The 27,310-nt window shown below is 49.0% G+C and overlaps 1 protein-coding gene across 1 annotated transcript; it reads right to left on the bottom strand.

The window, feature by feature from the left end:
- Positions 1-328: 328 nt before the first annotated feature.
- SPG7 (SPG7 matrix AAA peptidase subunit, paraplegin) lies at positions 329-27,216 on the bottom strand. The gene is made up of 17 exons (XM_015639859.3): positions 27,002-27,216; positions 25,748-25,850; positions 25,174-25,263; positions 21,346-21,596; positions 20,631-20,770; positions 18,724-18,826; positions 17,111-17,236; positions 16,652-16,814; positions 15,752-15,925; positions 11,669-11,793; positions 10,416-10,518; positions 9,344-9,454; positions 5,559-5,674; positions 4,095-4,251; positions 3,356-3,519; positions 2,574-2,651; positions 329-983 (listed from the first exon to the last, which is right to left on the bottom strand). Exons 1-17 carry the CDS (start codon positions 27,116-27,118, stop codon positions 774-776), a joined length of 2,331 nt encoding a protein of 776 aa, XP_015495345.1. The 5' UTR covers positions 27,119-27,216; the 3' UTR covers positions 329-773.
- Between the last annotated feature and the right edge of the window lie 94 nt (positions 27,217-27,310).

Below are 27,310 nucleotides of genomic sequence, written 5' to 3' on the forward strand. Positions count from 1 at the left end.
AAGAAGCAGCTTTTCCTGAGGATTCCCAATAAACACACCTGCTTTTGCTGGATTTCCAAGAGCACCTCTCCAGCTCAGAACCAGCAGTTCAGAACAGCCTTCCCACGTGTGCTCAGAGTCACACCCTCTGCACAGGTTTCCATGTCCCACTGCTGAGCTCTGCACAGTTTTGCCTCAACCTCTGCTTAGGAAACACTTGCTGTAAAAACTGGACATAAATTATTGACCAGGGAGAAGGAGGCCCTTGTCCTGTACCACTCCACAGCTCTAATGAGCTTCATGTGTGCCAAAATGCCCCCGGAGCCTGACACATTGTACACACACAGCAGCACGTTGTGGGCAGTTTATTCCAGCCAGGGCTGTTTGTGTGTTGTGTTCAAGGGTTACACAAGAGCTGCAGCAGCCCAGCTCAGCCCCACAGGGCTGTCCCCATGCTGAGGGCACGGCCCTGCCCTCCTGCCATGGTGCAGAGCACAGCCAGAGGTGACTTACATGGGATATTCCACCCATTAGAATACCTTCCCTGCTCCTGTGTACAAGAAACTTCCACAGCAGACCAGACTTACCCAACTCTTAATCACCCCCACCCTGCTAGGAACCAGTTCTGAAATCCTGAGGAGTTTTCCTTCCTGCAGGATATAGCTCAAAGAGCCAATGTAGCCATCCCTTAGTTCTGGGATAGCAGCAGCAGCACAGCAATTCCCTGCTCAGCATCTTTGATCCTGGAGCTGAGAAGGCAAAGGGTCTGTGTCCCATTCCACACGGGAGTGGGTTCACACTGGTCTCAGGCGTGGTTCCTCCTCCTCCTCCTGGTTTGGTGGCTGGGGAGGTGTTTCCTCCTCCCTGCTGTCCTGCTTGTCCCTCTCTGCCTGCAGCCAGCTCTGAGGAGCAATCATTTTCTTGGGCCCGTGGGGCGGGGGCCCGATCAGTGCTTCAATGTCATCGTAATTGATCACTTCCTTCTCCAGGAGGGCGTTGGACAGCTGGAAAAGAGGAAGGAGGCAAAATGAGGGATGGAGTCCCCAGAGAGAGCAGAGAACTGCTTCTGTGAGCTGAAGTGTCAGCTCAGCACCTGCAGCCCCCCAGGAGCAGACCCTGGCTGTGCCACCACAGACAGGGTGACCCTGAAGCTACTGCAGCCAGGACCGAATTCCCCAGGCTCCAGCACTGTTCCCAAGAGCATGTTTGGCCAGGAATACACAGCGTGACTGCAGGCAACAAAGCAAACTCTTGGGAATGATTTGGAATGTGAGCTCCATGAACAATGACAGAAGTGTCCCTCCTGCCACTGTCACTGCACCTGTGGCCCTGCCCAAGAGCCAAAGCAGCAGCATGGAGACCTCTGGCAGACCCAGAGCCTTCCCTGCACACAGAGTGCTAACAAAGAGCTGCCTGTTCCTGCAGGCAGGGGCTGGAGGTCAGCACAAGTTGCTCTTGAGAAGAGTGGAATTCTCTGGCCCCTCTGGCAGCAGCACCACCCCTCTGGAGCAGCAGGTGGCTGTCCAGCACAGAACTGCTCGATCCTGCTGATGAGATGTGACACGCTGGCCTGGCAACCAAAACACTGACTCTGGAGATACTTTGGCTGCACTTTAAAGTTTTTCTGTGCTGAGCCTCTAGCAAACATCTGGCTGCTGTTACATGGCAGCAGCAGGACAGAGGAGCCTGCAGAGACACCCCTGAGGATCCCTGCTCCAGAGCTGCCAGGGCACTGTCCTGGGGACAGCAGCATGTCCCAGCTCTCTCCTTAGCACACACTGGAGGCCTGACACTGCGTAGCTGAAGGGGTTGTTGTTGTTATTGTTTGTTTAAAAAGAGGATTTAAGGAAAAGAATTGCTGGATTTGCAAAACAGGCAACATTAAGTTGACTTCTGGTCATTTTGGAAGTCACAGACTGGAATTTTGAAGAGAAGTCAAGAGATACAGAGGGTGCTGTGACCCAAGCTTGGCTCACCACTGGGCACAGAGCTCCTGGCACAGGTGGGGACGTGCCAGGGTGTGTGGCTGGATTGGGATTATCAGGACACAAAGGAGAAGAGGCAAAGCTCTATCCCTGTATCAAGGATTCCTTGGTGCATCAGTCATTAAGGAGGTGAAAACTGCCTGGAGTCACCAGAGAGCAGGAACCAGCTCCCATCAGCCAAGGTGACAGGCACCATATTCCTCCAGACACTGTCCACCTGATGACTGGCTTGGCTTCCCAAAACCAGTCACTGTCAGCTCTGCAGAACATTGTACTGCCAAGAGGCAAGCAGAGAAATGCAGGTGAAGGACACAAATTCCAGCTTTGATCATTTCCACAGAGCACTCCTCCTCCTCTACCCTGCAAACACCAGCTGGTGTGAGGAGGCAGACTACTCACTGCTGGGAAAGGCACACACATTCCTCCCGTGCCTGCTCTGAATCCGGGGGATACACAGTAAACAGTCACTCGTTCCCAACACTCCCACTACAAGACTTTCTAGGAGAGAGACAACACTGCAACAGCTGAGCTACAGAGCACAGAAAGCAGCAAAGCCACCAGTTAAAAACACCCAAACCAACCAACAAACCCCCACACAATCCAACTCACTGTTTGCAGCTTGTCCCGGTTCTCCAGCAAGAGCTTTTCTGTGCGCCTGTAAGCCTGAGCCACCAGGATTTTGGCTTCCTTGAAGAAACAAGAGAGAGTTGGGGTGTAGGTGGCAACAAACACAATGTGTGGCTAAACAAGGAGAGCACTGAGGGATGGAATCTGCAAACTGAGCCAGGCAGAATGTGGTTCTCATCAACAGAAACTATGGATGAACTGGTTGGAAAAAGGCCCAAGGAGCGCTGGTGATAAGGGGCAGTGAAGTCTTGCCCTAGCACAGCTCGATGGGAAATGCAGTTAAGGCTGTCCAGGAACTAAAGGTGCAGCTCAGCACAAATCCCAAGGAAGCACAGCCATGGTGCTTCTGAAACAGAGCTTTTTTGTTTCCAGCTTTTTGACTTTTGAACTAAAGCAGTGTGTTTTCTCAGCAATGAACCCAAATTTCCTGTCAGAACAGGCTGATTTGCAGTCAGTCTGACCATCATTTTGGTTAGATCTGATCTAGGAAGTGCACACATCTACACTGTGCAGCTGTGACTTGCAGACACAGATTTCTTGCCGTCTCAGCCCTGCAGAGCACAGGCTGAACTCACAGCCAAGTGGGATTCTGCCTGTCCCTGCTGCCTCATTGCACAGCCCTGACACAGTCATGGAACAGGAAAGTGCACACTCACTGGCCAACAGCAAAATGCAAATTGTTTGGGTGTAAACCACTTGCCATTTTTCAGTGAACTGCAGAAAGCAAAGAACAACAAGAAACCCTTAGCCCAGGGTGGCCTTACGTGGTCCATCATTTGCTGCAGGCCCTGGCTGAAGGGGCGCCGGCCGATGCCAGGGGCACTCTCTGGGTCTGGGAAGGAGATCTGCCCGATGCTGGGCACCATCCCATACTGCTTCACCATGGAGTAGGCGATCTTGGTCACCTTCTTCAGGTCATCCTGTGCTCCTGGGCAGGAAAGACACACACACACACACTGCTGGCCAGCTCTCAGCTCAGTGTAGGAAGAGCAAATCCTGCACAAACACATGTCCAGTGGAGAAAGGACAGGACACACTGCAGCCCATGGGGGTGAACGCTCAACCCACTGAGGGACCTTCCTGCAGGTTCCAGGAGTTACAGAGTGACCCTACTGTGGCCAGCTCACCTGAGTCCTGACCTGCCACTGCCCACAGAGCAACCTGGCATAGAGGAAGGTGTTTCTACCCATGGCAAAGGGTGAAATGAGATGGGCTTTAAGGTCCCTTCCAACCCAAACCATTCTGTGATCCTATTCGGATTTAACTAGTTAGAAACACCAAAGTTCTAGGTCTTCTCAAGAGCCTCACCAGTAGTTGCAACTGTGGCCTCAGGCTTTGGAACAAGTCTGAGACAACACAGTGACAACCAGCCCTGAGACCTCCATGCTTACAAGTGTTAAAACACAGCATGTGACATTTCTTCTTGCCAGCACAGGAAACCTCTGTCCCTTGCTCAGATCTCCTTGGACCTCCATCTGCCCATGCCAGGCTCTGGCTCCTCACCTGTGGTGACCTTGTTAAAGGTGATGGCCTCGGCCACTCTGCCCCCCAGGGCCATGCACATCCTCTCCAGCAGCTGCTCCTTGGTGAACAGGTACTGCTCCCGGGGCAGAATCTGTGCGAATCCCAGCGCCGCGTTGGTCCGAGGGGCTATGGACACCTGCAACACAGGGCAGCTCCCTCAGCTCACAGAACTGCAGAGCTCTCCCTACAGCAGCACAGGGAGGGCAGGAAGAGGTCTCTGCATCCCCAGTGAAGTTTGTCCATGGCCATGGACAGGTTGGCCTACAGAGACATGGCCAAAGGCTACAAAGATCTGTACTCATTCCTGAGCTGAGAGCTCTGCCTTCACACACAAGCACACTTTCTGCCCTGGTAATTATCCTTGACAGCAAGTCACCGAAGTCCTGAAATTTAGGAGTTACTTTGGAGTGTATAGGCCACACAGAGTTCACTGATTCTGCTCCAGAATCCCTGAGACTACCTGCAGAAAGACAGGAGCCTTCAGAAAAATTACATCCATTTTCCCCAGCCATTAAACGAGAGTAATTAACACCAGTTCTGCTTATACAATGGGTCATTCAGAGTGAATGTGCCACTGGTAATGGGCCAAGGAGCTGTCACCCTTGTCATTTCACTCCCCACCTCCCCCCAGTGCCCTGGCTTTTGGAGTAGATGTGCAGGGATCACATCCCCGGGTGCCAGGGAGGCCTTTCCCTGCAGAGAAGCGCTTCGGGCAGACAACCTCCCAGTCTGGAAAACACATCTCTCCATCAGTACCAGAGCAATTCCTGCAGTGGCTTTGCCTGCTGCAACGTGCTGGGAAAGGGATCACATTTGGATGTGTGCACACATGGAACAGCCTGGAAGTGCATGACTGAGCAGCAGCACCAGGGAGACTCAGTTGCTTCTAATTTTTAATTGCAAGGCTTCTCCTATAGCTGGTTAATCAGCTTTGCACCAGCACTATCATCAATGGAGCCTAATAATGGATTTCTCTAGAGCATAAATTAGGGACATGGTTTATATAATCACAGAATCATTAAGGCTGGAAATGTCCTCCAAGACCATCAAGTCCAACTTCTGACCAAATCCCACCAGCCCATTGAACCATACTGTGAAGTGCCACATCAGCTTGTTTTTGAACATTTCCAGTGGTGACTCCACCACCTCCCTGGAGAACCTGTTCCAATGCTTAACCAACCTTTCAGTGAAGAATTTATGCCTAATATCCAGCCTGAACCTCTCCTAGTTTAGTGGTGGGCTCGGCAGCGCTGTGTAGCTGGACTCAACAGCCTCAAAGGTGCTTCCCAAGGAAAATGAGTGTGTGATTCTGTGTTTTCCATGCACTTTGCTGCAACAGCACAGCCCCAGGCTCACAGAGCTGAGCAGAACTGCACACAAGTACCAGAAAGCAATCTTGGACAGGGAAGCCCTCGGGACTCCCCTGCCTGGCAGAGGAGGTACCTTCATGACGGCCTCCGTGTGCTCCAGCAGCCACCCCACCAGCGCGTGCCCGGATTCGTGGAACGCCACCACCTTCCTCTCCTCTGGTGACAAGATCTTACTTCTTTTGGCAGTGCCTGTGGGAACACACACCAGGGTTTGATAAGTTATCAACAGGTGCAACCAGTGGGGCAGAACCTGGTCCAGCCTAGTGCACAGCCTGTGGCTGAACCGTTTGTGCTGACTCTGGAGAGGGGGAGGCAGCAAAACCCCTTTAACTAAAATGTTTGGAAAAGGTGGTCCCTGGCCCTCAAGTGGAAAACAATCCACGCCTGGGATTGCTTGAAAACCCTGGCAGAAACTTTTGCCCCTTCTCCTTACAACAGACTTAACCATTAGACAAATAATTTGACATTTGATTTGATCACAAGAACCTTGTTCCCAGGGTTGGATCTGTAAAAAGGCAGCTTACTCTCTTTTTTTTAATAATTTTGGTTAATTTTTTTTTGTGGAAAAAATCTGAAAACAACAAAACCCAAAATGAGTCCATCTAGAGTCTCACACTCATTTTGCTGTTTTCAGTCCCTTAGGCAGAACAAGAAAGGAGATGTTGAATCATATATACAAGGTCCCAGATGAGAAAACTGTGCATTAAGAGTGTTCAAATCAGCTGAAGTCCAGAAGCAGATACAGAAATCCTTCTCCAGAGCCTGGAAATGTCTCTGATTACATATGGCATGCTCTGTATGAGCTTATTCCCAGGCTCCTGAGAACCAGCAAATGAAGTCATAACTTACACTTAACCCTTCCTCCAGAAAAGGAATTTTCAAAAGTATCTATTTTCCAACTTGACAGAGCAAGTCCAAAAAGGATTTAAAAAAACACAAGAAAAAGGTGAATGGAAGTAAAATTTCTAATACATAGGAAAAATAACTACAGAACACACAGTGTGTCAGGCACTCGTTACAGCTCAGAATGTTGGATGCAAAAAGGTCCCAGGATTTTCAGGCCAGTGTCCCCACACAGAGCCCAGAGCAGCAGAGGGGAGAGCAGCCAGTCAGAAGCAACATTGCACCAAACTTGCTTCATGTCTTGGAAAACTACATTCTATTAACATGAATTTTTAAACAAAGTCAAGGCTTTTATTAAACAAGGAAACAACAAAATTAGTGTGGCATATCTTGTAAAATGACTGCTCAGGGACCCTGGAAACTGCTGTGCCCCGCCAGGCATGATGGAACAGCAGATTAATTGCAACTGCCTTGATTTTCATGGGTCAGTCCCCTACCCTGTCCTCAGCAGTGTGTGAACATGGCCCTGTATGGCTATTTCCACTGAAAGATGTATCTATTCTCTATAAATACATGTATATAAATACATGTATACATATACAAACAGACAAAACATAGAGACATGCTCTTCACAATAGCACACAGTGTGCCTACCAAGATTATTTCTTTTCTTACATAATCTCCAGGCATCCAAGTCCCCTGAAAGCCTGTAGTTGTCACATTCATGACACAAGCCAGCCAGGAAAGAACTCTGGTGCATCTCTGCTGGCCTTACACAAACCCCACCAAGAAAACAGGCTCCATCTTCTAAAGCCAAGCCCTAAAAGCCTCTGTGTGCTCAGCAGGTTTCTTCCCTCGCTCCCAGGAGACCTGACCGACTGCTTTCTGTTCCCAAACTAAAAACACAATGGGAACTACCACAGAGAGAAGTTCTTGCTCCTCCCTTACAGCAACACAAAGCTTTAAGGCTGACAGGGCCTCTGGACTTGCAGAGCTCCCTTTTGATTCTACCCCACTCTTATTAAAACCAGAAGTTCCTAATGGAAAGCACAGTAATATCTTCTTTCTTTCAAGAAAAGCTTTTATAGGAACTGAAATGCCCTCTGGATTGTGAAACCCAGAAGCATTCCTATGACATGGAAAGGGTACATTTAATACAGGGGCCTGGGGGGTTGTTTGGGGTCTTTTAGAATCTGTCTACAAAAAATAGCCAGTGCTGCTAATATGAGAGAATCTGATTAAGCAACAAAAAGACTCTGTGGCCTCCTACACACAGCAGAGCCTGAGTGGGGCCAGGCAGCTTTAACTGCCAAAGCTCATGTCCTGCAATGCCCCACCACATGGATCCCAGAGATCCCTTCTGCTGCCAGCCCCCCCAGCCTTCCTTGCTTTTTGCTTTACCTTCCCAGTCTGGGGAACTAGGGCAAGGATCAGAGAGAAAAGGCAAGACAGTCCCCACAAGTCTGGTGCTTGTGCTCCTGCAGATGGGAAAGTAGAGCACTTCTTTACAGGAGCATGTGGTGCCAGGACAAGGGGGAATGGCTTCAAACTGGAAAAGAGGAGGTTTAGCTGGAATATCAGAAAAAAAATTCCCTGTGATGGTGGGGAGGCCCTGGCATAGGGTGCCTGGAGAAGCTGTGGCTGCCCCATCCCTGGGTCCAAGGCCAGGCTGGAAGGGGCTTGGAGCAACCTGGGATAATGGAAGGTGTCCCTGTCCATGGCAGGGATTGGAATACAGACTTTAAAGTCCCTTCCCACCCAAACAAGCCCAGGATTCTGTGATCTTTGCTGCAGATGATGAAAATTTCTGTGTTACAACTACAGTTGTCTCACTGTCCACTCTTGGGAGCTCCTGAGTACAGTTTGGGGTTTGTGTTTTTAACCAAAGCACTGCAAGGGTTTGTTTTTTTCTGTAACAGGTGAATGCTGTGAAGCATTTTCTCAAACATTATGTTTTAAATGAGGAATTCTCTAAGCATCTTCTGATAAAGCAAACAGGACTTAATTCCAGGATGAGGGAAGTAACTGACCCAGTACAAACATCCTGTTCCACATGTTCCACTAAAGAGGCACAGAGTGCCAGTCTGTGTGCCCAGGCTCCCCCCAGGAATGGAGCCTGGAGGCAGTTCAGTGTCTGATTATGAAATCCACAGCTTGGCTCCAGGGCAGCTCAGCCCAAAACCCACCAGATTCAAATCCCTCAGGTGAAGTCAAGAGTTCTGGGAACGCTTTTCCCCTCCCTACAATAAACTGCTACAGGGAAATCTCCAGAGGTTACTCTCCTGGCAATGGCACAAGCAGCAGGGAAAGGCCACAGGATGTTCTCAGAGGGAGAACAGTGCTCTACTGTCTTGCAGTTTATTCTGCCAATTCATCAAAGCCTGGGATTGGAGGGCAGAAAGAAAAATCTCTAATTTCTTGCTGGTGAGGATGCAGAGACTATTTGCTATTGATATTTATGTAGCAGGTGTCCAGAGCAGCAAGAAAATTTCAGAGATACTGTCACTCCTCTTTTAAAAAAACCCAGAAATAACAGCCCACACCCCCCCCAATCTTCAAAACTGAAAAAAAGCCACATGGATTTGAATTTTTCTCTTTATTATTTTGTCAGTTGTCATTTTCCCTGAGCTATGGGTTCAGACTCCTGCAGATTCAGGAAGATGGAGCCATTTGGGGTATTTTTCAGAGAACTTTCTGTGATTGTCATTGAAGACCTCCAGACCAGAGCACAGTCTGGAGCCATCTGTCTTCTCTGGGATGTAACCCCCTCACCTGAGCAGAACAGACCCCTGAGGCACCATCAAGAAAAGCTGCTGCACTGGCACAGGGTGCCCAGAGCAGCTGTGGCTGCCCCTGGATCCCTGGCAGTGTCCAACTCCAGGCTGGACAGGGCTTGGAGCACCCTGGGGTCGTGAAAGGTGTCCCTGCCCATGGCAGGGGTGGCACTGGATGAGCTTTAAGGTCCCTCCCAACCCAACCCAGTCCAAAATTCCATGGAATGCCTGCATCTCTTACCTGCAATGACTCTTTCCACAGCATACTCAAAGTTGGAGGTATCAATGGATTTGTGCCCTTCCCTGGCAGCGTGAAGAGCAGCTTCATTGCAGATATTTGCTATGTCAGCACCTGCAGACACAAGTTCACAAGAGTTACACTAGGTCAGCATGGGACAGAGAACTCAGAGAAGAAATGGGCACAAACAAATCTGGAGAAGGACCTAAGGAAGTCAAACAGCCTGTGCTTTTTGTTCCTTGGGAACAGAGAGCAACCCTAGTCCATGGTGTTGATGTTGGATTTGAATAATACAACTGCTTTGGCAGGGAATGCTGATACCACACAGAGCTCAGCAATCCAGGAGCAGGCTGAGGCCAAGGCTGGCTCCCAGGGACAGGGATGGTGTGGGCAGTGGGCTGGCACAGGCTGCTGCTCTGCTCAACCTCGGAGAGAAGAGAAGGAACATCTGTTCCCAGTTTGTGTGGGTGGGTGATGGTGGCGGGGGGCTGCTGAGAGCAGTCACGGAGAGGCAGCGTGCTGGGGCCTGGGAGAGGGGAAACCCAGAAAGGATATTCCAGGAACTCCAGATAAACAGGAACTCTGGAGCCCCTTGCTCAGCACTGTTTCAAGCTCCCAGGGACCCACCCTGGAAGCAGGCTCCATGCAGGAGCCACGCAGAGCTGTCCAATTTCTACTCTGCTCAGCAAAATAATTCCTACTTGTTCCTTCCATTGCTTTCCTGGTAACATAAATCAATTTAACAATCTCTCCTCTGAAGTGCAGCACCTCATCCTCAACAGCTCTGAGAGGAGCAAGACTGGTTCCTTCCCTTAGGAATTAGGCACCTGGGCACTGTAAAAGTGTTTTCCCTACCTCCCCACTCTGCTACTCCAGCTAATTTCAGAAGATTGAAAATAGTCATGAATAACTGCTCATCAGAGCTCACCAGGGAGCTGGTCAGGTTCCCACAATTTTTTTCTCTTTCCCATAGAAATGGTGAAAAAAGCCCTTTTTGCCCAAATCTCCGTTAGACCCCCAGCAGCCAGGAGCTCCAGCCTGAACGGAGCAGGAGCAGCCCAAGGACACATCATACCACTGAATCCTGGGGTCAGCTCTGCCAGGTGCTGCGAGTAGAAACTGCCATCCTGGATCAGCTTGAGGCCCTTCAGGTGGTGCTCAAAGATCTCCTTTCTCTCCTGTAAAGAACACCCAGCACCTGAGCCCAGGCAGGGTCACAGAGGGGCCCTGCTGGCCATGGCAGGGAGCAGGGCGATGGCACTGCCGCAGAGGGGACAGCGACAGTGCCAGCAGAGGGCAGGGCTCTCCTTGCAGCGTTCCAGCAGCCCTGATAAACACCCAGCTCTCAAATTCCCAACAGATGCACGAGGCTCTCCCTGAGTCACGGCTTTCTCTCTCAGGGCCACTCTCCCCTCCTCACTCTCACTCTGATGTGTCTTAACTTCTCCCTCACCACAAAAGCTCTCGCAGGAAGGAGCTCTGACTGCCTCGACCTGCTCCTGCACAAACCACAAACTGCAAAGCCCATCCAGCAGCTCCTCAGCCTGCGCCCATTTCCCAGATGGAGGTGGGGGTGAGATGCCGCTGGCAAGCAGCCACCAGTGACTCATTCAGCTGGTCCAGGAGATCCTGACTCAAACAATGGGCTCAGTTGCCAGGGTTTTTCCCCTTCCTCCTTCAGGGCAGCTGCACAGTTCATGCTTCCGGGGCCAGATTCTATCAGGCATTTAAGGTATTTTCACTGAAAACTCTGCGGAGGACAGTGAAGCACAGATGGGAGAGGAAGAGCCTGTGCTGGCACAGCACACAGATCCTCACTGCAGCTGAGCCTATTCCCAGAACTCTGCTACAAATGTCAACACAGCAGACATGGAAGACTCTTGTAAATGGATTTAAAAAGCATTCAGAAGGAGAAAGTCACTTAACAGGCTGCCTAAAGGAAAATGAGGAGCCTTACAAGGATAGGGAGGGCAATAATCCTACAGAACAAGGCACATGACAATTTAAGCTCTCACACCAGCCAATTGCCAATTAGGTGCTTCCTGAAGAGAAGACACAAACATAGCTCTGCATGGCAAAGGGAACCTCACAAAAGAATTCACTGCCAAGGCTCTACCAGAGCAGAGACCTCCAGACCAGTGAGCTGTCACTTCAGAGGAACAGGCATTAGCACCACAAATCTCTGATTTAGAACACAGAAACAAGAACAAAGGCAAACAGACGCTCAACATCTCCATCTCCTCCAAGCTCAACCTTGCCAGGCCAGTGAGACCAGCAGGGACTGGGACACCTCAGTCACAGGAAGGACAAGGCAGTGGTGAAACATACCTGGAGTGTTGGGAGATCAATAAAGATGTGCCTGTCCAGCCTCCCAGGTCTCATCAGAGCGTTGTCCAGGACATCGGCGCGGTTGGTGGAAGCCAGCACTATGACGTGATCCGTGGTCCCCATTCCTGCCAAAAACAAGACCAGAGGAGGAGGTTTTCCCCACCTCAGACTGTACTGCAGGCACACAGTGGGCTGCAGGCAGGGGATGGAGTACACAGCTTTACACAATGCCAGATGGTGTTCACAGCAGCCTTTGGGGCTGCTGAGGCTGTGTCCCCTGCAGCTTGGAGCAAAGTCAGGAAGGAACCTCCCAGATCACCCAGGCCAGTCCCTGCTTATCACGGATACTCTGAAATCCCCTTTTTATTTACTTAATAAGTCTCAGCTTAAGTCTTCTTTTTCTCCTTCCTATTGCCACATTTGGAAATTGCTCCAACTAGATCCCAGAACAGAATCTCTGTTTTGATGAGTTCACAGATGCCTTCTCACCCCCAGGGATAAGTCAATTCCTGAGCCTTTAGCTCCAGATTGTACAAGCAGCATTTCCTAGCAGAAACAGCCTTTTCCACAAATTTCCATGGAAAGCCCTTTCAGTTTTTATTTACTTTCAGCCTTCAGTCACAGACAGGCCCCTTTCCTCTGAGCTGCTCAGGTTAGTGCAGAAAGAACAGCTTTGCCATCCAACAAGGGCCATGTTACAACATGAGTTGCTCCTTGCCTCCTCACCCACCTCTTACAGGAACCGTGCAAGGCCCTGCACAGACCAGCCCTGCAGAACCCACACCAGACACAAAACACAACCCAAGAGCTTTGCACACATTATCAGCACAGAATTTGGCCAAGCCAGTCAGAGCAGGTTCTTTAAGGTGAAGGGAGCATTGGGATCTGCAGGCTGCCTGAGAGCAGCCCCAATGGAGGTATCAAAGACAGAGGATTTCCTGGGGAGGGGAAGGCAGGGCACTGGCAGCTGCAGAAGGGCAAAGAGGGGCAGACTCTGCGCTGCCTGGGTGGGGAGCCAGAGCTCTCACTGAATCACTGCCTCACAAAGTTATTTATTGCATTCCTCCAGGTGCCTGCAGGCCTCTGGGCATGAGTCACCTGCTTCCAGCACACTCCCCAGCCCTGGCACACAGCAGCCTTCCCAGGGAAAGGACACTTCAGTCCCATGTGCTTCCCTCTGCCAAGTCCCACGCTGTGGAGAGGCGGCTCCGTGCACGTAAGCTGGGCCAGTTTCAGCTCTCAGCTCCAGCAGAAGAGCTGCCAAATGTGTCAGCGTGCAAGAGCTCAGCACAGATCAAGGTTCCAGGTGAGGCAGAGGACTGGCTGTGCCAGTCTGTGCTGCAGCAGACCTGGTGCTCCCTCTCTGCAGGCTCCTGCCTTAATAAGCTGCCGGAGAGGATGAAGCTGAGCATCCTTCAGGCATGTATCACACTGCACTCTGGAGTGGGATAAACAAGCAGAGACTGGCAGGCACTCCAGGAATGGCAGGATTAGATGGCACAGTGCATTATCTGACTTGCAGCTGGGAAGACTCTCCTAAAATAGGTCTGACTATTAGAGCAAATAAAAAACCAGAAGCACTGAGAGCATCCTCCTCACATCAGCTTCTGCCCCACTTGCTTAATGCAACACCACCTGGCATGTCACAGGCAAAGATCAGCCAAAGGAACAGGCTACAAAAACAACACCTCATCACATCAGCGAATGAGAGACAGCTCTGAAAATGTAGCCTGAAGAAAAGGGTTCCTGCAAGGGTCACAAATGAACCACTCCAGAAAGGAAAGCGAAAAAGGGTCTACTCAAGCTGCAAGTACCCTGCTCCCCACACTGAGCAACACACTGCTTGGTGGACATCTCATCTGCAGGGTTACACTGTGTCTGTCACCCTCCAGCCATTTGTCCAAAAGCCTTTGGGCATCTCCTGGGAGCAGTGGCACTGAAATGGTCCCCTTCCTGAAGGCAGTCTCGAGGCTGCACATGGCACAGCTCAGGACTTGTCTGAGGGCCCCAGGTGAAGAGCTGCTACCAAAAGCCATCCTGCACTTCCATTCACAAACACCCAGCTCAGCCCAGGACTGTCAAAGCTCCTCTCAAAGCATCCAGAACAGAGAGATTTGGGTCACATTCCTCTTCCGCTTGTCTGCAGTTTCAGAGGGAAGATTCACTATTCAAAGCAGGCACCTGCTCCGACAGAGCCGGGGTTTGTGCGTCACTCACTCCACTCTCACAAACAGCTTTTGTAGAGAGGCTCCCTCCGGCGCCTCCCCTTCTCCCACCACATCCTGGTGCTTCCCAAACTCAGAGCAAAGGAAGAGCCCTCTGATTTCTCCAAAATGTTCATACCAATGTGACTGAGCCCCAGCCTGTGCTCACCCCATGTAGCTCATGGTACCCTCATCCCCCTGCAGCCTGCACAGCTCTGATCCTCCTTTCCTCCCTCTCCCTTCCCTCCAAGGAATCTCATTCAATCACAGAAATCCAACAGTCAGTGATGACTCACTGATCTGCTTTTGTGCATGACTTTTATTTCTCCAGTTAATACCCAGCTTGGGTGCATGCTGCTGTCTTGCCTTCAGCCCTCAATTTAAGCTCAGCCAGAGCTCTCAACCTTCCATCTCAAGGCTTCCTTACAAACACTCACCACTCCTGGGGCAGAACTGTTCCCCTCCTAAACAGGTTATTCACCATCAACCTGGGAGCTGTTTTGGTGTGCTGCACGTGGCACATCAGTGTTGTTTTAGGTGACACACTCTGTTAGGTAACTCCAGTGACAAGTGCCAGGATCGCTGCTGATCCCATGTTCCCAGCACCAGGCTGACAGCCGTGCCAGCTGTCTCCTGTGTGACACTGTCAACTCCTTGGACTGGTTTTTTTTTTTTAGTGTGTGTTTGATAAAGCACTGAGCAAAATGAAGGACTCTGTACTCACGAGACATGAGTAAAGAATGAGATAATATAGATTTAAAAATAAACCAGGCAGCACACTGCAAACAAGGGACTATAAAGTGCACACAGAGGATAATATTTACCTTCTAAACTCACTTTCCAGTTGAGCAGAACCCTCACTTTTGTATTGAGACTCACCAGGGAAACACTCTGGAAACCACACCTAATTTTTACAGACTGCTGGAAATCAGACATTTTCATTTTTAGGATAGAGATGTGGAATGTACTGACTACATATTCCTGAACAGACACGCAGGCTTCCATTTAATTCAGAGGCCAGCTCACCCTACAAGTGTTGGGAGAAAAGGACCCACCCAAGCCAGGACTGCTGGGCTGTGTTACCACTGGCCTTTCCCATCAAGATCTTCCACTTCACTGGAAACACTCAGTACTGAGCCAGCAGCTGGAACCCGGGTCTGGGGATGCTTTTGGTGAACAATGGCTTTTCATTTTTCATATGAAGAGTGTGATGAGACAACATGACAGTCAAGCTATGACTCACAGTTACAGTGAAGGGAAAAAGTGAAACAAACACTCCCTGATGGGCAGGTAGTTGGTTATTCCTGACCCTGCAATAGTAAGATTTAGCAACAGAAATATTTCAAGTGGGGTCAGTGCTGCAGGCTTGGACAGAGCCAGGACTAAGGACTGCCAAAGGATCATTCTTCATGAGAAAGTGTCTGAGCAAAGGGCCAATTCCAGGTGCACAACAGCCAGAAACCAAACACAAGTGTGGCCTCAAACCAGGACTTGTTTGCAAAGCTTATCTCAATCATCTCAGAGATGCTGTGGTCAGGCAGACAACACAAACATAAGGGAATGGACAGGAGAATTGATATATTACATCACTTCTGTCCCTTTAGGACAGCTGGACTCCAAAATCTGAGAGGCTTTAAACTACTACCAGTCTCAGACTGGATACAGCAAGTATCCAACAACATGTAATGGCCAGCTGGACTGAAACTCCAAGGGTTTAAAGTTTACTCGATTTAGGGACAAGTGATGGGGTGCATGGGCTCAGACTGCTTCAGACTTCAGCAAGAGAACATTGGAGAGGGCAGGTAAGTTCAAGCAGGACAAAGATGAACAGACCAATAGCTGGACCTTGGAGGAGGTAAGGGCAGGGAGAAACACTGACCATCCATTTCCACCAGCAGCTGGTTTAAGGTCTGCTCCTCCTCAGCGTTGGCAAAGCCAGACACGTTGGTGGAGCGCTTCTTGCCCACGGCGTCGATCTCGTCGATGTAGACGATGCAGGGAGCGCGAGCTTGCGCTTCCCGGAACAGGCTCCGGACACGAGCGGCTCCCAGACCTGCAGGGAAAGGGAAAACACAGTGAACTGGTAGCTAAAACTGTGAGCAAAGCTGGAGAGCAGCATTACTGGCCCTCAATGAGACACCTGACACCAGACAAACCCTCTGAATGTGACAATCCCTCTGTCAACACTCTGGGGACAAAGAAACAGCCCCAGAACTCATGTTTAGTCCTTAGGCTCAGTGTGTCCTAGAGCTGGGTTTAAATGGGCTCCTAAACCTGCAGGGACTCCTACAGCTGCTGCGAGAGGAGCTTTGCTCCCAGCTCCCAACACGGCCTCCTGTTCCTCCCACAGTTCAGAGCAGAAATATTCAACATTTTCCTGCATATTGACCCTTGACAGGTCTCAAGAGATCTGTGAGGAAGGAAGAAAAGGAGAAGGATGGAAATCCCAAGGCAGAGAGGCCCTACTTTCCCCATCTGCATTTCCATACAAGGAAGGAAGCCTCAGTCAAGGGCTTTAATAATAGGTACAGGGAAGCCAGAGAGGATGCCTGCAGGTGAAGGACCACAGCTGCACTCTGTCAGAAAGCGGCAACCAGAAATGCACTTCAGATACTACATAATTAAGGAACTGCATCACTGAAAACCTTTTATATCTTCAGGCTAAGTATCCAACTCATCTTCCCCATGCCAAGCCCTGTCCTTTGCAGGAAGCCCAGCCAGCCCCCTCCTACTCTACAACAGACAAAGAGAGCTCCCCCTGCTCCTCGGAGCACCTCACCTCCAATCACCTCCACGAACTCGGAGCCTGCCATGGCCAAAAATGGCACCTGGGCCTCTGTAGCCACAGCCTTGGCCAGCAGAGTCTTCCCACAGCCTGGTGGGCCCAGCAGCAAGGCACCCTTGGGCACTTTGGCCCCGAGCTGGAGGTAGCGATCGGGATTCTGCAAGGACAACACAGCTTGGTCAGAGGAACAGCTCCCACCAAGCCCCTGAGCCACAGTGGGGCTTCCCAGAACTTCCTGAGAATGTTCTGAGCATGGGCAACTCTGAGCTGCCATCGGGAGCAGGTCCATCTGCATTTCCACTGTGGAACTGGACATACACAGCTTGTTTCAACAGAGGCTGCCCAGAACCACAAAGGATGAAGAGCAAAGCACCCCCCCCCCCACCATCCCAGGTCACCACTCTATCCCAGAAGGCAGGCAGCAAACATTTGTTTTGTTCTACTTTTACATACCTTTAAATAGTCCACAAATTCCTTGACTTCCATTTTCGCCTCATGCATTCCCGCTACATCCTTGAAGCCAATTCCTTTTCCAGATTTCCCATCCACAATGGTGAAACGAGCCATCTTCAGCTGGTTCTGTGGAAGGCAGCACAAGGACCAAACAACTTTGGACAAGGCAACAGTCTGGACAGGCTTTTTGCTACATTTTGGGAGGCAGCCCAGCCCAGGGAGACAGCCCAGCTGTCCCTATCCAACACCACAAAGTCCCCATCAAAACACTGGTGTTTCACAGATTTTTGTTCTGGAAAAAGTTCCCAAATGGATGGGTGACTCAAACTTTATTTATCCACATGTTGGGAAGAGACAGAATAAACTTGCAGTAATAGTCCCTACACAATCCAGTTCAAACTCCATGTAGATCAGGCAGGGATGATTATTAAAAACATGCAGATGTCCAAAACCTGATTTGGGATCTCCTCCCTGATTTCTAAATGCTCTGAGCCTTAATACACATGGGACAGTCACAGTTCCAAGGAACATGTGTTGATGGCAAATAAGTGTCAGTGGTAAATAACTGCCAATACTTATGAAAGCACAGACACTTTGCAGTCTTTGATGCTGCTGCTGGTTTCTGCTGGAAACACCCCAGGCCAAAACTACAGGTTCTCAAACTGAACAGCCACCATGTTTCCATCTCCTGATGCATGTGAAGCCACAACGAGAGTCAAAACAAGAATTCAGTTAAACATCCCACTCATAACTGCTCAGTATGTTCTACTCAAAGCAGCTACTCGGGAGCTTTTTTCTTTCAGAAGAAAGTTTATGGTTTCTGAAGCCTCAGAAACATCCAAAGGAAGAGTTAAACTCAGGGCCTGGCTGTCCCCACTTAAGCAAGGACACAATCTAGTCCTCAAGGCCTCATTACTCAACACTTCTTTAATATATTCTTTTTCTCTGAGCAGCTGCATCCTTTTGTTCAAAGAGAATCTCAAAGCCAAAAGAGAACTGCGGAGGAGACTGAGTGGGAAATCCAACAAGGGACTGAATTCACTGTGTTTTCATCCCCAGTCCCTGCGGTCAGGGACAGAGCACCCCAGGCTGATTCCTACAGTTTCATCAGCTGATGCAGGCCAGGGTGGGAGAGAGGAGGAGGAGGAGGCTTGCCTGGTGTTGCAAGCGAGGCATGAGGCAGGAGCAGAACAGGCCAACACATAATGAACTCCAGAATCTGAACATATTTTATAAATTGAGAACTCATTTTGCAGAAAGCAGCAATTCCTACTTCTGGCTGTATGGGAGGCATGTTGGCAGGGCCCAGTGAAAAACACCATCTGCAGCTGCAGCTCATTAGCAAGCTTTGAAAACAGCAAACTGGACTGAAATTCCCTGAGCTCAGCCCTTCCTGCCATTGGGAAGGGAAGGGACCTCGGCTAAGGCCAGTTAAGGTACCAGCCAGGGAAATGATCAGCACAGGATGCAAGATGTGGCAAGACTGGAGAGTCCTTGGCACCAGTTCATCCTCATCCTGCACTGACTTTGCTGGGAAAAGGGGAGGAGGTAACCCAGCAGAGGCCAAGACTCCCCACAGGCTGCAAAACATGCTCAAAACCCAGGCTACTCACAAAGGCGTTGAAGCCTCCGGCCCTGCTTGCCACCCTGAAGAGACGGAAGATGCTCCACAGCATGGACACGGCCACCAGTGTCACTATCAGGGAAAGGACATCACTGAAAGGACAAAAACAAGTACAAACTGAAGCATTCTCCCACAACCTGGTCAGTATTACCCAACATGGCTACTTTTATAGGACATTTAGGCTACAGTGCAAATGAGCAGACGTGATTAACAAAATGGAACTTTCACAGGTTTTTATACAGATATATAAAACCACAAACCCCAACCATTACATAACCTAAGAAGTTAAGCAGAGGACACTGGCAAACATTGCCTACAGCTGAGGAAGAAATTCGACCTCACCATCCACTTCAGAGGCATTTCTGCTTCTAAAACAAGCAGGACCTCCAGGCACTCAGATCACACCCGGAGCAGAATCCACTGGGGCTGGCAGTGCATCCAAAGGGAGCTCACTGCAGAGGACAGTGTCTGGTAACAACAACAGGGATTCCAACTCTCCTAATCCTGGCAGAAATCCCAATATGGGTCTCCCATTAAGAGATTGCTGGATCCTCCTTAGTCAAATCTCTCAGGAGTCCTTTATAGCAGAAAAAAGTGCTTCAGCACCAACACTGTCAGTTTTCTGGATCCTTTGGAACACCCACTGCATTAGACGGGAGATGGGGAGCTGAGATGACACTCCAGGTCTAACACAGTTACAGGACAAACATGCTGAGCACAAATACCCTGTGAGCTCTAAACAAAGGATGCTCCCAGGAACAGGAAAGATGATCCTATGCCAGATGACAGGCTGAGATCGGTGGGCCCCTGTTCTGCTCCATGTGCCTGAGGAACCATCAGGCCTCGCCACACTTTAGTGCTTATCTTTACACCAGGAATGTGTGTTCCACCTCTCACAGAGGGATGATTTACTGAAGCAAGGGACCAGCAGGAGCTCTATACCCAGCTGCATTTGTTTCTGTTCAGTGAGAGATGCAAAGGCAACACTGAAACCTGAAAGTCACCTTCAGTTTGTCTGCTCTGCAAACAGGATTAATTCTGAAACATCCCGAGCGCCCACAGCATGGAGCGAGCCGAGCCCGAGCTGCAAAGGCTCTGCACCTCACAGGCTCAAACTCCAGACGGAGACCAAATCCTCCAGGCATTCATCAGGTCTTCTGACAGACTTAGCACCCCATCACAGCTCTTAAAAAATTGTTTAAAATCTCTTTTGAAGAGCAGGGGAAACAGCTTGTGTTGGGGGCTGATTGTCTGTTCAGTCCTCTCTTCTTGTTACATATGAGTCTGAAAAAATCTGAATTTGAACTGAAGGTCTCATACTGCACGATTAGTTAAAAAAGCTTATTTCTGTATATTCAGCTATAGATGAAAAACATCCAAAATGTTGATGAGAGGATGAAATCCAGCCCAGGTATCCATTCATACACAAGCTTTACATTTTTACAAGGTGTCTGGGAGGAGCAATTACACACACTGGCCATCTCCAGTGGGAAAATGGAAGCATTTTAACGAGGAAGGAAGGCTTAGTGCATCCCCAGCCTTCTCCACAGCCCAGGCTGTAACATCACTTGTTGCCAAGATTTCTATCACACTCTGCACTTGGACAGTTGATTATGATGACAAAAAGTGCTTAGCTGAGCAAGAACTCAGTGACCCTGACCTGAAACATTTTGGCCTGTTGCAATTACAGAATCCTTAGGACCCCCACTTTTCAAACATTAATGTACATCTAAAGCATCTTATTTTTCAGAAACATTCATTCAATGCTCCAAATCCACGCCCCAAGAACTTTTCTGTTCTGTATTTAGGTAACATTTAGCTGAGAGTTACTTTTTTCCAAGCAAAAGATGCTGTCACCAATACAAGAGCAACATTAAGGACAAATTTATATCATACTTTCCATAAAAGCCAGGGTGTTTGTAGGAAATGGGGATTCTCTCTTTCTCATCAATATTCAGCTCATCCTCCACAGCTCTGAGCTTCTCTTCGAATTTGTCGATGTTTGCCACACGCATGGTGTACAGCAGGGTCACGTTCTGGGGACAGGCAAGCCAGAGCAGCATGGAAATGTTATTTATTATATATCAATATCTGCCAGGAGCAGACGGCCACAGCATGGACAAGTCAGGTAAAAATCAGCCTCATGCTACATCCTTTGATCCTGCATCAGTGAATTGGGGAGCAGATGACTGACACTAGGCCTCCCAGTGAATTTAGGAACCCTCTGGTCTTAGGAAAAAAAGCTGATGGAGTTTGACAGAACACTCATGACTGAAATCCAAAGAGGAGAAAACTCTTAAAACAAAATCCAGCCGTAAGAGTTTACAATCTCCTGGACATCTTCTCCAATATTAGACTGAGCTGATAGAAGAAAACTGAGTTTCTCCAGCTTTTTAGGCATACAATTTTTTTTTTCCCCAGAACATTATTGATTATTTTTACAATTCAAACTGGAAGTCTTAGTTTCCAGTTGCTTGAGGCCCCCTGAACTTCAAATATAAGAAAGAAAAGAGCTAAAGCAAATTTACCAGCTGGAGCTTTACTGACCATTAATTCAGTCACCTTCAGCAGCATTAGCTAAGCTCACTGCCAGCTGTAGGGAGTAACTTACAACTTGTCCATGTGGAGTTCCACCCGGGTGCAGGTAAATCTCCACAATGTCACTCTCAGGCACCACCTCGATCCTCTGCACTTCCCCCTTGGCCAGCATCTCATTGACAAAGTAGTTCCAGGAGATGTTGGTGCCCTCCCTGTTATCACTGATCATGAAGCGAAGCATCAGCACGACGAAGGTGAGGACCAGCAGTGCCCGCAAACGTTCCAGGTGCATCTGGTTTTCCCTTCTCCTGCGTTTCTCTTCCTCTTTAGGAAAAAACAAAACAAAAAAAGAAAATATATCAGAGGAAAAAGATTAGTGTGTAATTGTGGAGTTTTCTAACCCAAAGAAGGGATAATTAAATGACAAAGATTAACACAATGGTATTTTTGGGGAGTTTTTGTTTGGTTTCCCCTGAAGGACTGGGCTTCCCATGGGTTGGTCCTAGTGCACCAAACCCACCAAAATCCCACCAAATAACATTCTAGGCTAGAATGAGATACTGTCTTGCCTGGCCCCATATGAACTGAGGTCAGAAAAAGTCACAGGACTCTTGTTGCTAAAAATCAAGCTGCAGAATGACTATAACCCACTTTATACAACATGGTTCCACAGCGGAAAATATTAGGAGTAATCCCGGTGTCCCTGGTAAATCCCACAGCACATTATTGTTTCCAGGTGAGCTCTGATCTCTTGGCACCTGCACCACAACTCCAGCAATGCTTCCACTACCTCAGTAAATACCTGCATTTGCAGAGAATGGGAGATAGCACAGAACACAAATACACTGCAAATCCAACTGTCTTAACCAAATTCCCTGGATTTTCTCCCATACAATTCACCTCATGTTTCAGAGGGTTTGATAACTTGCCCACATTAAGGATCTGTATCCAAGAGGGATTCCTATGCTGGATGTGCTTTCCCACACTTTCATTGTACTACAGCCACACTGAAGCAATGACACATGGAAAAGGGATGTTTTACTTCAACTATTTGCCATCAAATATTTTTCCAGTCTCATAACACTTTTTTTTTTTGCACTGCACAGGCAAATTTACAATTCTGTGGGCTGTAAAGGACTGTCACAGCACAGTTCAATGTCAGCTGCTGGCCAGTGTTTAAGTTGTTCAAATGACAACAAATATCTCCTCTTTCCAGTCACATGTGAGTGTTTCCAATATATAATTTAGCACTTGCTCTTGATATACAATTTAACAGCAACAGCAACATGGCACACATAAATACCCTTCTACACCCAGAAATAAATTCATTCTGTGCCACTGGGCTCTAATGCACCAGTGCTGCAGCCATTTGATTTATTTGCAAATTCATAAAAAATGTCCTGACACCAGCATTTATCACCGGTCACCAATTAGGCCCTACGCACGCTGCAACAAAACCCAGGGACAAACATATGACCCAGGCAGCTGCTAAAAAAAGTCCTCTGTCCTTCAGAGGCACAGCCTCATTTTTCACTGCTTCCCAGCTCTGCTCCACGCTGAACAGGAAAGGCTTGTTCCTAAATAGAAACAATGCAGCTTGGCAGAGAAGTCATCATTTCAAAGAGCTGTGACAAGCTCAGGCTCCGCGTCCAGCCCATCCGCTTTGTTCTCTGCTGCTGTCCCCTCAGCAAGTGTTATCTGCTGCATCCAGCTTTGTTAGGACTCAGGAATTCATCCCAAGGCTGCAGGATGACATCCACTACAGTCTTGTTAGGAAAAATTAAAATACACTATAGAAGACTTAGTCTGCACAACATCCTGAAAAGCCGAGCAGGTTCTAAATAAAAAAGATTTTATAGAGAAAATAAACTACTTAAGGCAAGTGAATCCTGACAGGTAAAGTCCATCTATGGCTGTGCAAGTTCCTTGGAGGTGTCAGAGTCAACTCCTGCTAGAGCATTTTCCTCTCTTTCATTTCAGACCAAGTGGAGGCCCATAACCTGCTCTAAACACACACAATCAGGGGTGTGATCACAAAAACATCACCTGGGGAAAGCTGTTTGTTAGACATCCTGACACAACTTCTCCCATTTCCAGGAATTAGATCTTTCTAGGACCTTCAACCCGCAGCTGAATAATTTCAGGAGAGAGCCCCATTTCTAGAAAGCTGCAAGGCAACAGCAAGCCTGCCTCTAGTCTGCATTTAATCAAGGACAAAACTGATCTATTTCTCATCTGTGGTAAAGCATGACTGTACAGCACAACATCCAACTGCACCACGAGCCACCCCACAGCACTCAGGAAACGAGTCCCAGGGACTGGATGTGACACTTGCAAGCAGCAGCTGTGGGAATACTCCAGCTTTTGAGTCTCCACCAAGCAATGATTTGCCATTAACCCCAAACGTGAACTCTCTGATTAAAATCTTTGCAAGGGCTGCGGTGACAGTTTGAAGAGTTCTTTGTAATAATTACAGCAGAGACAAGTGTTCCCCTGGAGACTCGGGGCAGCGTTCCCCCTCGCAAAGCCAGGCTGTCCATTAATCACAGGAGGAGAGGCCACGGAACACGGCGTGTTGCTGGTTACTGATGTGAACAGCTACAGCTCTTCCAGGTGCTGTGCTCAGTCATGGCCTGGCCTTGCACAGCACATGCCCCAGCTCCACACTCCCTTCCCGAGGACTCTGGTCACATCCCACTGACCATCCCAGTTAAATCATCAAGGAAAAGCCATTGCTCTGGCCCTAAGGACGCTGCAGTGACACCAGCCAGGCTGTCAGCAGCAGATGACCTCTGACTTCAAAAGCAAAAAGTCCAAGAAGATTAAATTATTAAGCACAACAAAGCAAAAGCCAAGTGCTCACACCATTTGATGATACCCAGGTAAAAGTTTAGAAAATAAATTATAAAATTAAATTACAGTCTGTAATGATATTAAGTGCCTCTCGACTTGCAGTACAAAGCTCTGGAGGCATGGCAGGGGGTTGGATGATTTTATGGTCCCTTCTAACCCAAACCACTCCGTGATTGAGAGGTTTTTAGGGAGATAAAACTCATTTTCAAAAAATTCATTACATGCCTGGGGCTTAGGAGAGTAAGACATGGAAAAAAACCAGTATCAAAAAAGACTGACTAACTTAAAAAAGAAAAACCAAGAAAAATTAGTAACACAGCTGAGAGATCTTTAAGGAATTTATGAGTTCTGTGATTCACTAAAAGTAGGGACACATCCACATTAAAGGCATAAAGATATATATAAGAAATATAGAAAATATAAGAAATATAAGAAAATAAAAGCAAATTCAGCTTAAATAACTGGGTTCAGTTAATACAAGTTTACTAAGTCAAAATGCTCTGCAATAAAACCTCCCAACCAAAACCCAGGTAATATTACTGTCCTGCTTCAAAAAGGGGCAATGCCAAGGCAAACAGCAATGAAGAGATTTGCACAGGAAGCAAAGCAGCAGAGAAAGAGAATCACTTTAATGAACTTTCATCCCCTCATTAGGTATTAGGGGAAAATGCTTCCCTGTGAGGGTGGGCAGGCCCTGGCACAGGTGCCCCAAGCAGCTGTGGCTGCCCCTGGATCCCTGGAAGTGCCCAAGGCCAGGCTGGACAGGGCTTGGAGCAACCTGGGCCAGTGGAAGGTGTCCCTGCCATGGCAGGGGCTGGAATGGATGAGCTTTAAGGTCCTTCCAACCCAAGCCACTCCAGGTTTTCTATGATCTGTCTTGTATCTTCCAGTCCATCATCTAAACCAAAATAATCCTTCAAACTTGCTGTTAGCCCCAGGCTTGTACAGGGGGAAGTTACAGGTACAGGGAAGCAGGAAGGTGGATCTTCCTCCCTGCATGCCCCTCCCTGTGTTTTGGTAAATCCCAGAATTTTTGGCACACACATACCATCCTCCTCCTGCGGTGATTTCTTCTTGATTCCTTCATTCTTCTGGCCACTCCTCCGAGAGCTGGATGTAGCAAACCAGGAGGTGCTACCTGCAGGCAAGCAGAGGTCAGAGATTGTTTTGTTGGCAGAGATTATTTTGAAGGGAAATAATTTGGAGAAATTTCTTTAGTACTGAAACATGGATACAATTCCCAAGTCACAGCCATCACTAACACTGGTGTGGGCAGTCAGCAACAGCCTCACACCTGGGATTGGAAATGCTCATTAAAGAAAATAGGTAATGGAATTAAATCAGGTGTCTCAGGAATGCTAGGGGATACTCCAATAAAAGCCAAAAAAGGCTACAAACACAAAGTCTAATTACTCCAGTACTTCATTAATCCCCTGAGCTGCTGATGGGAAGGTGCTGCTGTTGATTCCTGTCACCAAACACAAAGCTGGACCCCTGCAAACACCCCCACCTCCAGGAACAGAACACCTCTGCTGCACTTTCAGGAATGCAGAAGGAAGATGATGAAAGGTCAATTCTCTTATGAAATAGGACCTTTTCCCTCCCTGCTCCCCGGGACTCACCCAGGAGATTCCAAAGTCTGACTGGATCCCGGATTATGTGCTGTTTTGTCAGGGCTCCACCGAGACCTTGACATGGTAGGGAAAGTGTTGGTGCCAAGAGGCTCTGAGGAAGAGGAGAAAGAAAAACAAGACAACGATTGGAAAAGTGCTGTGGCTGCTCAAGCTTTGTGTGCCCTCCTGAGACTCAGATTCCTGAACAGGGAAATGCTGTGGGTGAGTGTCAGGACAGGAGCTGGGAGCCCTAGATGGGATTCCTGGTGGGGCACTTCCCACATGACTCTGGAAATGCTTATAACCCAGAGCAAAGAAAGCACAAGTATAAGTAGACAACCCACACTCAAAACACTTAATATTTCATCTTTTTCCTCCCTGAGTCTGTTTTGTTTTTTGTTTTTTTTTCTAAAGGCATTGTGATTCCCTGTCTCCCCTCCAATTTCTAAACCAGCCAAGGACACTGACCAGGCTGAAACCCCTCATTCATTTTTCCTGGTTCTCCTCTTTTTTCCAGCTTGTGATGGTCTAAGATGGCAACCTCAGGATTGATGCTCTCTAGAACAGAACAGCTTACATTTAAACTAATCCCGGAAAAACCTGGCATGAAACAATGTCCCACATTGTTCTCCCTCTACCTCTTACATACACCACAGAAAAAGTCCTAAATCCAGAGGAGGCCACAAAGTTGATGAGAGGGATAGAGCACCTCTTGCACAAGAAGAGGCTGGGAGAATTGGGATTGTTCAGACTGGACAAGAGAAGCTTTGGGGTGACCTAACTGTGACCTTTTGAGTGCCTAAAGGGGCTCAAAAGAGGAAAGGGATATGAGCAAGGAATGGAGTGACAGGATAAGGGGGAATGGCTTTCCAGTGCCAGAGGGCAGGGATGGATGGGATATTGGGAAGGAATTCCTTCCCTGGCACAGGTGCCCAGAGCAGCCATGGCTGCCCCTGGATCCCTGGCAGTGCCCAAGGCCAGGCTGGACATTGAGGCTTGGAGCAGCCTGGGATAGTGGAAGGTCTCCTGCCCATGGCAGGAGATTAGAGTAAGATGAGCTTAAGGTCCCTTCCTACCCAAATAATTCCATTATTTCCACAGTGTTTCCCATGTCGTTGCCCAACAGCGCTGACACGACGGACTTTCTGGACGGAACAACCACAGGTTTCTCCTGTTCGAGCCCCCCGAACGTCCCTATCCCCCCGTTCTTCTCCTCTCCCGGTGCCCACAGTGCTCGGTGAGCCCCCGCCACCGTCCCGTTACCTGAAGGCCGCGAACCCCGCCGAAGGCACAGCCGCGGGGCCGGGCCCAGGCGGCGGCGGGCGGCCGCCAGAAGGAGCAGCGGCCGCGGAGAAGCCCCATCCGCAGCAGTAGCGCCATGTTCGCCGGTCCCCGGAGGCCTCAGAGGCCGCGCCGGCGGGACGGGCCCAGCCCGAGCCGCGGCGGCTCCGCCGTTACCAGAACCGCGGCCTCAGCGCAGCCGGAAGTGCCCAGTGAGGGCCGGGCGGCCATCTTGGAAGCGGGGGCGCGCGCCGCGCTGCCAGCCCTTAAGATGGCGGCGGCGGCGCGCGG

The sequence above is a fragment of the Parus major genome, chromosome 11 (assembly GCF_001522545.3).
Source record: "Parus major isolate Abel chromosome 11, Parus_major1.1, whole genome shotgun sequence".
In the NCBI taxonomy this organism is placed as follows: domain Eukaryota; kingdom Metazoa; phylum Chordata; class Aves; order Passeriformes; family Paridae; genus Parus; species Parus major.

Coding starts and splice junctions, on each gene's coding strand:
- SPG7 (XM_015639859.3), bottom strand. CDS start 27,118: ATGGCGCTACTGCTGCGGATGGGGCTTCTCCGCGGCCGCTGCTCCTTC. Junction 18,827..20,630: donor CACCCTGGCTTTTATGGAAA/GTATGATATAAA, acceptor TTGTCCTTTCAG/TGATGTCCTTTCCCTGATAG. Junction 9,455..10,415: donor GCTGACCCCAGGATTCAGTG/GTATGATGTGTC, acceptor TTGTGTCTGCAG/GTGCTGACATAGCAAATATC.